General features: G+C 39.4%; 1 protein-coding gene across 1 annotated transcript in view; it reads left to right on the top strand.

Moving 5' to 3' along the window:
• The window catches only part of GUCY2C (guanylate cyclase 2C (heat stable enterotoxin receptor)), a 143662-nt gene that overhangs the window by 116666 nt on the left and 13564 nt on the right, over positions 1-13432 (top strand). The window contains exon 21 of the mRNA XM_006888428.1: positions 2257-2415. Coding sequence (XP_006888490.1) covers positions 2257-2415 — 159 coding nt within the window. The remainder of the gene's footprint in view (positions 1-2256; positions 2416-13432) is intronic.

The raw sequence follows: 13432 nt of genomic DNA, 5'->3' as shown, positions 1-13432 counted from the left end.
TGCAATCCCAATACAGATACCAAATTCATTTTTCAAGATCAAGAGTTAGCTTTTTCACTTTAGGACTCCAATTCTGTGGCTCTCTGTTCCGAAAGATATGTGAGACATGAGGTTAAGCTATGTTTTTCACAACCCTGCTCTCAAATGTCTATTTATTACATCTACAGTGTCTTTAAAATGTCCTTTCTGGAGCTGAAAATTGTTTATTATAAAATATTTAGAAAATGCAAGTGATCAGACAAGAAATTTAAAATATTCCCTGTGTTCCGAAAGACTATCTCCAATATTTAAAATATATAAATCAATTTTACTACTTTAGAAATTTATTTTGCTTCACAACATCTTTTTTATATTTAACTATTCTAATTAATATTTCATAATACTTTAATATTTCACTGTATCATAATAACTAGGATTTCACATTTAGGTTATTTTCACATTTGCTATTATAAGGCTGCTATAACTTCCTTACCATTAACACATCCCTGATTGTTTCCTTGGGACAATTCTTAGGAGTAGATAGACAAATAGGTATATGCATTTTTAAAGCTTTTGATAAATCTTTTCAGTTTGCACACAAATAAATATAGTACTCTATATTTTTATACACTCATATTTATTACTGTTGTTCCAACAGTATTTTTTTTCTCTTATTGACAGGAATTTTTCATTTTCTCTTGTTAAATTTAGTGCTCTTTCTTTAATTTCTTAGGAGGTTAGATTTCTTGGTTATGTAAATCAAATTAATACTTGATTGCACTTTTGTGAAAGTTTACACAGCAAATCAGGTTTCAATTTAGTAATGTCTATACATATTGCTAAGGACGTCTGGTGCTTGTGGTAAGGAGTTATACTGTCAACCCAAAGGCAAGAGGTTTGAATCCACCAGCTGCTTTGAAAAAGAAAGCTGGGCAATCTATTTCTGTGCAATTTACTGCCTTAAAAGCCCATTGGAGGGTCAGCTATAAATTGGTTCCAACTCAATAGAACTTAGCAATATACATATTATTTAGTGACAGTGGTTAAATTTCACCATGTGTCTGCATTCTTATAATTCTCATTTTAATTGTCTGTTTCCATCAATCTAGATTCACTCTCTCACCCTTACATTATCACCTTTACAGTATATGTTAACCATTTGATCTCAAAAGAGATGATTATTTAGAGTAAGACACTACTTCAAGAGAGGATTATTAAAGCAGCAGTATTCATAGGTGATAGCATTTATTTATGAACCAAACTTTTACTTGGCTGAAATATTACCTCCACGATTGATTTCAGTTCCAAACATAGAAAAGATTCCAGGACAATAGTCTCAGGGTTTCCTCTAGTTTCTATTGGTCTAGGAAGTTTGGCCTTTTCTAAAGATTTGAGTTTTATCCTACATGTTTTTGCCATTCTATCTGGCATATCAGTGGTATCCCTGATCAGGTCAGGCACCATTTAGTTGTTCATATCTCAAGATTGAAGAGTCCATGGTTTGAACAGTGTGAAATACTGTAGACTAGTTTCTTCTTTGAGTCTTTGGTTTTCTTCTTTTCATTTTGTGCTGAATAAACAGAGACCAATAGTTGTATCTTGGAAGAAGGAGTGGCATCCATTTCCTAAACAACATGCCTCTGGAAACTCTATGAACTTTAGGAAATGATGACAGTTATAGAAAGGCTTCAGGTCTTTTGTCCACAGGATCACTATGAGTTGTGCTCAACTGGTTGACAATCAACAACAACAACAACAACAATTGTACATTAGATGGCTGTTCACAAATTTTTAAGAACCCAGAGACTACTTATCAAACCTTATCTTTATGAACTATGAATTATGAACTATAATTTGCTGTATGAATTGACCATGACTCATGAGATTATGGTCCTGAAACATCAAACTCAGTATGCCAATATCAACAGGTGTTTGGTTATGTTTAGAAAATAATCATAACTATGCCTCCTTCTTTGTTTTTTTTTTATCACCCCACGTATTTAAAATACATAATATGTATGCACATTTGCCTACAGATACCCTTCTGTAAGAACATTCATATACTCACATATGCCTTCCTATATACATATGTACAGGCATACTTTGGTTCTTATTACTATTGTTGCAAAATTAAATTGTTGATCATTTTTACTTTACGTTTTTAAATTACTTGTTCATTATATTTTTAATTTAAAAAATATCTGTTAATCATTTATTTTAGTAGATATTCATTTTTTTAATAATGTGTAAGAGCTCTTTATATGTTACTACCTACAGCCTTTTTCATGACCAAAAAAATGAAAGCTACATGGACACTTTGATCCGACGTCTACAACTCTATTCTCGAAATCTGGAACATCTGGTGGAAGAAAGGACACAGCTGTACAAGGCAGAGAGGGACAGAGCAGACAGACTTAACTTTATGTTGCTTCCAAGGTAAGATAAGTCATCCTGCAGATGTGGTTTCCCAGGATTGCACAGCCGTGCCTCGGAACTGACAACTGAAGTCTGCAGCAATCTCTGTAGCATTGTTTTTCTCAGGGTCTACATAGGTTGCACATTCTTCAGCAGACTGCTGGGTTTTCAAATGCATGAACATTGCCAAGTCTTATTCTGGTGTGGACTCTTAAATATTTAGATTGAAATAAAGGTATTTTAAAACAAGACTTCTAATCAAGCCCTGCCTGGTGAGATCTTATTATTTCTACTCCAGATATATTAAGTGGATTATTCTTTAATAAGATTATTGGATCTTAAGTATATATAAGATGATGTATATATAACAATCATGGGAATCATGAGGATTTTGTTAAAATGTAGATTCTGATCAAGTGTATGTTTGAGGTGGAAATTCTCAGCAAATCATTACACCAGAATAAACTTATTTGAAGCTCTGTTTTCACATGTGACTGCAGAAATATGAACTTTGGAGTAAGACAGATCTGGGACCAAATATCTTTTTGTCACTTCTACTAGATCTTAGGCAAAATGTCCTAGTGGTTCAATTGTTCAACCTACCCATTAGCTTTTCAGGAGAAAGACCTGGTAATCTATCCCCATAAAGATTGTTGTTGTTGTTGTTATGTGCCGTCGAGTCACCTGCAACTCATAGCTAACTCTATGTACAATAGCCCCAAAGTCTGCCCTGTCCTAAGCGAGTCTCACTGACTCCAACACACCTACCCCCATTGTCCTAGTCACTGTATCAATCCATCTCATCTGGTGTCTTCCTCACCTGTGCTGTCCCTTCATTCTTCCAAGCATGATGTCCTTCTCCAGGGATTGGTCTCTCCTGGTCACATGTCCAGAGTATGTAAAACAGAGCTTCAAAATCCTACCTTCCAAGGAGAAACTTGATTTCACACCCTCCAAGACAGACATATTTTTTTCTTGTCTGTTCATGGTATGTTCAAGACTCTTCTCCAGCACACAACTCAAATGCATCAATTCCTCTTCTATCATCCTTAGTAATTAGGCAGTTCTCTGCTCTGTGGCCTAGTGGCAAGAAGGTGTGATGCAATTTTGAAGGCACTGGGATCAGGATGGGTGATCTCCTCCTGAATGACTCACTGCCTCTGAAATACACCAGAGGTTCAGCTATGGGTTGGTTCTGACTCAACAGTACTCAATAACAACAACTGATTCAGAGCAAGTAATTGTGAAGACCATGGACTGGATCAGGCACATCTTAGTTTCTAGACTGACATCATTGCTTCTCAGCACTCCAGAAAACAGAAAAGTTTCTGATAGCAGATTTACCTAATGCAATCAATCCATCTTTTGATTTCCCGACTGCTGGTGCCAGGTGTGCTGATTGTGGAACTGAGCAAGCTGAAACTGTTAACAGCCTCAATCTCTTCGCCGTCCATCATGATGCTACTATTTGTCCCACTGGTGACAATCTTTGTCTTCTTGATGTTGAGCTTCAATCCATATTGAAGACTACAGTCCTTGATCTTCTGCAACAAGCTCTTCAGATCCTCTTCAGTTTCAGCAAGCAAGGTTGTGTCATCTGCATAACATGGGTTGTTGATGAGTCTTCCTCCAATACTGATGCCACATTTCTCCTTATAAAACCTAGCCTCCTGAATGATCTGCTCTGTATATATATTGAAAAAGCAAGGAGACAGGATGAATCCCTGACACACTCTTTCTGATTTGGAACCATGCAGTGTTTCCCTGCTCTCTTCTGAGGAATACTTCCTGGTCCAAGTATAGGTTTCACATAAGCACAATCAAGTGTTCTGGAATTCCCATTCTCCTCAAGGTTAACCACAATTTGTTGTAATCCACACAGTCAAATGCCGTACATAGTCAATGAAACACAGATAGATATCCTTCTGGTACTCGCTGCTTTTTGCTCAGATCCAACTGACATTGACAATAATGTCTCTAGTGCCACAGACTCTTCTAAACCCAGCTTGTATCTCTGGTAGTTCTCTGCAAATGTATTATTCCACTCATTTTTGGATAATCTTCAGCAAGATTTTGCTTGCATGTGATATGAGTGATGAGGGATCTGTGGTAGCCGAGTGGTAAGAAATTGTGTTGCAATCCTGAACTCATGTGGCTTGAACCCACCAGTTGCTCCGCAGGAGAATACTGGGCAATCTCCTCCTGTGTGATTTACTGCCATAAAGATTATATCCTACAAAACTCAAGGGTAGCTCGACTCTTTCATGTGGGATTTACTCTGTCATGTGGTTGCTGTGGGTTGAAATTAACCAAGATAAGACAAATTCAAGTAATGGTCTTTTCAATCACTTGCTATGCATCTGAGAGCTGGACAGTGAGTAAGGAGGACAGAAGAAGAATTGGTGATGCCTTTGAGCTGTGTTGTTAACGAGCACTTTATATCCCACAGACTGCCAAAAGAACAAACAAATATCTTGGAGAAAGAGCAACCAGAGTGCTCCTTGGAGGCAAAGATGATAAAGCTTCATCTCACATGTTTCGGGCATGTTGCTAAAGGTGGAGGGTCAGTGAAAGAGGAAGACCCTCAACCAGGTGGATTGACACAGTGACTGCTGCAATGGGCTCTAATGTGTCAGGAAGTGTGAAGATGGCACAGGATAGGACAGGATTCAGATCTGTTGTTCATAGAGCTGCTATGAGTTTTATTCAACTCTATGATACCTAATAACAACAACATGCTCAACTGTTAATTTAAGACAGTTGTTGGTAGATGACCCTCTGATGGGTTTTCAGAGGCAGTTAATCACACAGGAAAAGATTGCTCATCCTTCTGTCTCAGAGCAGCTGGTGGGTTTGAACCACGTGCCTTCAGGATTGCAGCACTGTTTCTTACCACTAGGCCACTACCTTAAAACAGTTAGGCCTATATGTTAATCTCCTTGTTTTCTTGCTTTGATCTTTTCACCTTACATTGTTGTTATTATGTATCTTTGACTCAGAACCAACTCAGAGCTGACCCTCCTGTGGGTTTTTAGGGGCTATAAATTGCACAGGAGACTGCCCATCTTTATCCCTCAGTGCAGCTAGTGGGTTGCCTTTGGGTTGGCCACACGACTGTTACCACTTGGCCATCAGAGTTCCTTTTCACCCCTTTGTTTCACCTCAAGTAGAAGTCAAATTAGGAGAAGGAGAATCAGTCTTAAGTGGAGTCAGGAAACATACATGAGTTTTATAAAGCAGAATAACCTGTGTCAAGAAAGGAAGCAAAGAAATCCATCCCCAAACAGCAGGCCAAGGATAGTTTAATGTTTTATAATTATTAGCACTCCGGTATTAATTGAGAAATGGTAAGATAAACAAGGATTTAAAATCTGAAGGGCAAAGAAACAGGGTTAAAATGTGATAAATTTTCCCATTTAACTGAGGATAAAGTAGGCATTCAACATTGGGTTAAATCATAAACATTGAGGTTATCTAAAAGTCTGACTTAAAATCATGCTTCCACCATTTAATTTTGATGTGCAGTTTAAAGCAAGTTTCATGAATATTCCAAAGCTCTGTTTCCCATCTACCTCATGTTGATGTTATTGTTGTTGACTGCCATTGAGTTGAGCACGACTCGCAGCAACCCCATGAACAAAAGGCCTGAAGCCCTTCCACAACCATCACCATTTATCAAATTCACAGAGTTTCCAGAGGCTTGTTGTTTAGGAAGTGGATGCCACATAGGATGGTTTCAAGAACTCCCTGAGATAATCTGTAGGAAATCAAGTGCTTAGCACAAAATCTGGGGTGCCCATGGTTGTTATTACACATCTCTATTTCTTTCACTGTCCTGAAGTCAGAACCGTAGCTCACCTGCCAGGGGGTTTTCAGAGGCTGTAACTCAGGAGGAAATTGCCCGCTCATCTTTCTCTCACAAGGCAGCTGGTGGATTTGAACTAATCTTTGTTGAGATGATAGTGCTGCACCTTCTAGGCCACTAGATTTTCCCTATACATAACTATGTAAGTTATTATACATTATTATTTTTTAAAACCACACTTTGTTTTCTGTTAAAGCAAGTTACATGAATATACCAAAACAGAATCAATTAATTCTGACTCATAGGGAACCTGCAAGACTGTTGTGGTTGGAAGAATGGCTAAACATCTTTACAGAAGGAGACTGCCTCACCTTTCCCCCTCAGAGCAGTTGGTGGTGGCTTCTGCTAGCATCCATGTGCTTTAACCTCTGTGCAACCAGGGTTCTTTTGTTATTATTTAGTGCTGTGATGTTGTTGTTGATTGTTGCTATGAGTTGTCGAGCACAACTCATAGTGACCCTATGAACGAAAGGCCTTAAGCCTTTCTGTAACTATTGTCATTTACTAAAGTTCATACAGTTTCCAGAGGCATGTTGTTTTGGAAGTGGATGGCACTCCTGCTTCCAAACTTGTCTTAAACTGGGAACTCCACCAAACACTGTTCACCATGAGTAACCATTATGGCATTGAACACCCGAACAGCACAAGGTTCAGCATTATAGCAACCACAGGTTACCTCAATACAGCATATTGACAGAAAAGTGCTGTACCACTTAGAAGAATGTTCCTCCAAAAATATTCCTTCAACTTTTAAATACAAAGGCTCTCTCCAAGGTCTTGTTGACTCTAAACAAGAGGCTTAAATAAAAAAAAAATAAATAAAATTTAAAAAAACACAAAATAACCCCAACCAATATAGTATGTTTTTGTTGTTATGTGACATTGAGTTGCCTGCAATATATAGCAACCCTATGTACAGCAGCTCTAAACCCTGCTCTGTCCTGAGCCAGTCTCACTAATTCTGACACACCCATATCCCATTATTTACTGGAGCCTTATTTTTTGACAGTGCCTTCAGTACAGCTTCAACTTCTTCCTTTATTGTAATTGGTTCTTCATGATATGCAATATTCCACATCAGTCAGTTGTATTTTATACAATGACTTTGTGTATTCCCTCCATCTTCTTTTGACAGTTCCTGGATCATTCAAGATTTTGACCATAGCATACTTCAGTATTGCAACTTGAGGCTTGAATTTGTTTTTCAGTTCACACAGTTAGAATGAGTTCTTCCCTTTTTATTTTCTAACTCCAGCTCTTCACACATTTTGTTATAATACTGTTGCTTTGTCTTCCTGAGCTGCCCTTTGAAATTTTCTGTTTGTCACTTTTATTTTGGCATTTCTTCCTTTTATTTTGGCTTCTTGACATACTAGTGCAATTTTCAGAATCTCTTCTGACATACATTTTGGTCTTTTCTTTCTCCCTTATCTTTGTAATCGCCTTTTGCTTTCTAGATAATGTCCTTAATGCCATCCCTTATTGGGTCTTTGATCATTAATGTTCAATTGTTTAAATATATCTTTGAGATGGCTTTTAAATTCAGGTGATATAGATTCAAGATGAAATTCAACAAGAAAGTCAAGCTGGATTTAGAAAAGGCCAAAGCACTGGGAATACCATTGTTGATGTCAGATATCAGATGATGGATCTTGGCTAAAAGCAAAAAAGACCAGAAGGAGGTGTATTTGTGTTTTATTGACTATGCAAAGGGATGTGACTGTGTTGATCGCAACAAATTATGGCTAACATTGAGAAGAAGGAGAATCCCAGAACACTTACTTGTACTCATGCAAAAACTATACCTAGACCATGGAGCATGGCATATACATGGCATTTATTATATGTTATTTGCATTCATTTTGTCTTATTTTGATTGTGAGATTATATGAATTGTTTTGTAAATAATCAGCTTCTCTTCTACAAGCCTTAGTGAAGAAGTGGGCATTACAGAGATGCTCTTTGCCATTATCCTAGCCTGATCCCGAGCCCACATGCCCACAGCCTTCATAGGAGGGGGCTGGGAATGGTGTTCTGGGAATAAGCTGAAACCTTAAAACTACATGTGAGAACCAGACAGCCTTTAGACACTTGTTTAAAGAATATTGATTCTGGCATTGAAACAGACTACAATAGATTTTTTTTTTAAATCTTTCTAAAGCAACCATCTGTTTATCAAACTCATTGTTTTAAGTCAACGTCCTTTCTTCACTAATAATCTACCCACATTCGTTTCTCCCTCTGGACAGGTCCTGCTTTCCAAGCTCATACTTTTTCAGATTTGAGCAGCAAAGAGAGGGGCAAACAATAGTGAAATATCAAATCTAAGTATTTCATCTGATTCTACAGAAGATTATCCAAAAACGACTGGAACAGCACATCAGCAGAGAACTACTAGAAGTCCAGGCTGGGTTTAGAAGGGGTTGTGGTACTAGGGATACTACAGCTGATGTTAGATGGATCTTAGCTGAAAGCAGAGATACCAGAGGAATGTCTATCTGTGTTTCATTGACTATGCAAAGGCATTTGACTGTGTGGATCATAACAAACTATGGCTGACTCTGAGAAAAACGGGAATCCCAGAACACTTGATCGTTCTAATGCAAAATCTATACTTGGACCAGGAGGCAGTCGTCAGAACAGAGCAAGGGAACACTGCATGGTTCAAAATTGGTAAGGGTGTACACCAGGGATGCATCCTATCTCCATACCTTTTCAACCTATGTGCAGAACAGATTATCCAGGAGGCTAGGCTCTATGAGGAGAAATGTGATGTCAAGATTGGTGGATGATTTATCAACAATCTGCGTTATGCAGATGACACAACCCTGCTTGCTGAAACTGAGGAGGACCTGAAATGCTTGAGGCAGAGGGTCAAGGACTGCAGCCTTCAGTATGGATTGAGGCTCAATGTCAAGAAGACAAAGATTCTCACCACTGGACCAATTGGCAGCATCAGGATGGATGGTGAAGAGATTGAGATTATTCACAGCTTTAGTTTGCTTGGCTCCACAGTCAACACTCTTGGCACCAGTAGCCAGGAAATTAAAAGGCACATTGCTATGGGAAAGTCTGCTGTTAGGGACTTCTCCAAAGTACTGAAGAGCAATGGTGTCTCTCTGGAGACTAAGGTGTGTCTGATAGAGGCCATGGTCTTCACAATCACTTGTTATGCATCAGAGAGTTGGACAATGACCAAGGAGGATAGAAGGAGAATTGATGCCTTTGAGCTGTGGTGCTGCTGGAGAAGAGTATTGAGAATACCATGGACTGCTAGAAAAACAAACAGATTCATCCTGGAAAGGGTTAAACCGGGTGGCTCCTTGGAGGCAAGTATTCTGAGGCTCCGTCTAACATACTTTGTACATGTTGTGAGGAGAGACCGGTCCTTGGAGAAGGACATCATGCTTGGGAGGGTGGAGGGACAGCGCAGGAGGGGAAGGCCCTCTATGAGGTGGATTGATTCAGTAACTGCGATAATCGGGATGGGTGTGTCAGAGACAGTGCGATTGGCACAGGACAGAGCAGAGTTTAGGACTGTTGTACATAGGGTCGCTTGAGTCACAAGAGACTCGCTGGCACATAACAACAACCACAACTATTTCATCTATGCAACCTCCAAAAGACTCTATGTTTATACACCCTTTAGCTGAGTACCACCCTCCCCTCCCCAAATGCTCCAGAGAGTCCAAAGAGCTGCACCAAAGACTGTTTTTAAAAGATTCCAAGGTTTTTTACTAACTTCCATGCGTGCTTTGGAGGTTCTCTGAGCTTTGTGATTCCTTGTGGTTGGTTGACTGCTTTCTGGGAAGAGTGCCTGACAGTCAGTCATCTTTTTGTACAAACACCACAAACCTAAAGCTACCTCTAAGATCCTCTTGCATGCCTAGGGTCTGGGTGTGGAGGAAGTGAGTAAACGAAAGGGAAGATGTAGCAACTGAGTGCTGGTTCTAGCTCCACCCTTTAAAGGTGGCTGTAAGACTATGAAAACCCACCCTTCCTCTTCTGAGTTTCTCTTTCACATCTGTAAATACAAAGGTTTTATTCTCAAGTTCCTTTATGACACCTCTCAGCTTTCAGGTTCCAGCTCCAGGAGTTCTGATTTCAGAGGGGAAGACAGAAGATCCTCCAGCCACATGTTTACGTCCATCCCCTTTTCTCAATGAAGAGAAATACAGAATAAGTGCATACAGAGTTACTGTTTCTCTTTTCTGGGTCTGATAACCTGTGTATGCATATGTGTTCAACAGATAAGGTATATCTATGGAGATCTATTTTGCTGTCATTGTTAGGTACCAATGAATAGATTATGATTTATGGGAATCCTTTGGATGACAAATCTGAATCTTGTGCATACTCTCTATCTCTGATACGCTCCAGCCCAGTAGACAGTCACTGTGTCAATCCAGCTCTTTGAGGGTCTCCACTCTTTTGCTGACTTCCACTTTCCCCTGTACTATGTCTTTTTCCCAAGGACTAGCAACATGATCAAAGTATGTGAGACAAAGTTTCACAGTCCTTGCTTCTCAGGAGTAACCTGGCTTTTCACATCCTCCCAGACAGACTTGATTGTTCTCCTGGCAATCTATGGGATATTCAGCACTCTTCTTCCACACCACAACTCAAAGGCATCGGTTCTTCTTCTATCATCCTTAGCTATTACCCAACTTTAAGTGCTTAGGAAGTAATTGAAAAGAGAATGGCTTGGATCAATAATCAGAAAATATGAGCTTAGAGACAGAAATTAAGCTGGAGATCGAATGATAGAATTTTGTACAATCAATGATTGATTTATTGCAAATAGCTTTTATAAAATACACACATGGTGATTATACACATGGACCTCACCTGATGGACTAAACAGTAATCAGATTGGTTAAGTCTGTGCAAAGAATCATTGTTGTGTTGTTGTTGTGTACTGTAGAGTCAGAACTGAACCACAGCTATCCCTCAGGTGGGTTTTCAGAGTCAGTTAATTGTATGGGAGGAGACTTCCCATCCTTCTCCCGTGGAGCAGTTGGTGCCCTCGAAATGCATGCTTGGGATTTCAGTGCAGCTTCCTGCCACTAAACCATAAAAGTGCCTTAAAAATCATTAGAGAAGCTCAGTACCAGCTTTGAAAACCAGGTCAGGTGCTGACTATGGAATGGATCATCAAGTACTCATGTGCAGATTGGAGCTAGAGAAAATGACTATATATCCATGAGAACCAAAATATTACCTGAGTCTATCCCATCTGAATTTAAAAACCATCTCAAGAACAGGCTTGAGGCATTCAACACTAATGAACAAAGACAGAATAAAGAAAACAAAAAGTCATTACAAAGACAGAGGAGGAAGAAAATACCATGATGGATGTTAGGAGAGACTGAATAGTGCACTAGAACACTGAGAAGCCAAAACAAAGGGACGAAATGAGGATGTTAAAGAGCTAAACAGAAGATTTCAAAGGGCAGCTTGTGAAGACAAAATATTATAATGAAATGTTTTTAGAGCTAGAGTCAGAAAATTGAAATGGAAGAACTCATTCAGCATTTCTTGAGAGCTTGTTTGGAGGTTCTAGCAGGGGAGCGCAGCTACTCTTATACCCTTGACTGAAGGACGGTCTTCCTTCTATCGGGAATGGTCATCCTCTTCGACCGAGCACGCAGCTTCAGGAGGGACGCACATGGATCGGTGAGGGAGGAAGGGGACACCCACCTAGCCAGCCAGATCAGCTGAATCAATCCTGGTGATCAATGGGGTAACAGATGTTGCAGCCAGATCGCCCTCACATCCTCATTCAGCATTTCTTAAGCTGAAGAACAATTACAAACATTGAGTTGGAATACTTAAATGTGCTGTGAGCAAAATCTTGGATAATCCAGGAAACATAAAAAGAAGATGGAAGGAATACATAGAGTTACTGTACCAACAAGAATTGACTGACACTGAATCATTTCAGGAATTAGAATATGTTCAAGAACAACAACAACAACAACAACAAAACCAATAGTAATAAAGGAAGAAGTCCAAGCTGCTCTGAAGGAATCGGGGGCTGGGGAAGCCCAAGGAATTGATGGAATATCAGTTGACATGTTTCAAATAGACGTAGCCCTTGATGTGCTCATTAGCCTAAGCTGAGAAATTTGGAGGACAGCTATCTGGCCAACTGATTGGAAGAGATCCATATTTGTTCCCATTCCCAAAAAAAGGTGATCCAACAGAATGTGGAAATTATCAAATAATACTATTATTATCACCTGCAAGTAAAATCTTACTGAGAATTATTCAGAAACAACTGGAACTGTATATTAACAGGAAACTGTCAGAAATTCAAACAGGGTTCCAAAGAGGCTGTGAAAGAAGGGATCTCAGTGCTGATGTTAGATGGATTTTGGATGAAAGTAGAGAATACCAGAGAAATACTTATTTGTGTTTTCTTCTTTATGCAAAGGCATTTGACTATGTGGATCACAACAAAGTATGGCTAACATTAAGAATGGTAACCTCAGAATACTTACCCGTGTTCATGTAAATATATAGCTATAAATATATCTCATTGCTCTCGAGTTTGTACCACTCATAGCAGACTCTCCAGTGGGTTTCTGAGGCTGTGAATTGCACAGAGGAAGATTTCCCATCTTTCTCCCTGGAGCTTCAGTTAGATTCAAACTCCTGGAGATATGCAGCCACAGGGTTAGCGCACAACTTGCTAAGGACTATGACACCAGCACTTCCTCTATAGTCTATATAATTGTAATAAACGTATAACACTGAAATTTTTATCAGGAGCCCCAAGACGCAGTGATTAAACTGCTCATCTGTTAAATCATCTGCAGTTTGAATCCACTGAGTCCTCTGAGGGGGGGAAAAAGATGCAATAGTTTACTTCTGTAAAAATTCACAGCCTTGGAAAACTGATGGAGGGCAGCTATGAGTGGGAACAGATTGTAGGGCTGTGAGTTTGAATTTTGTTCTTCAAAAACAGGGGACTTGGTTTTGGAATAGATATGTGTGCACTTGCTGAGCTCCAGTGGTACAGCTGATTAAGCATTGGGCTCCTAACCGAAAGATCAAGGGTTTGAATCCTCCACCATCCACTCTGTGAGCGAAAGATGGGCCATCTCTACCCATGTGGTTTACTGCCTCTGAAAACCCCCTGGAGGGTCAACTCTGAGTCAGTTCCAGCTC

The sequence above is a fragment of the Elephantulus edwardii genome, unplaced genomic scaffold (assembly GCF_000299155.1).
Source record: "Elephantulus edwardii isolate Elephantulus edwardi_28Jun2011 unplaced genomic scaffold, EleEdw1.0 scaffold00067, whole genome shotgun sequence".
Taxonomy (NCBI): Eukaryota; Metazoa; Chordata; class Mammalia; order Macroscelidea; family Macroscelididae; genus Elephantulus; species Elephantulus edwardii.
Note: the sequence above shows the minus strand (reverse complement) of the source record. Positions and strands in the feature narration are given on the sequence as shown.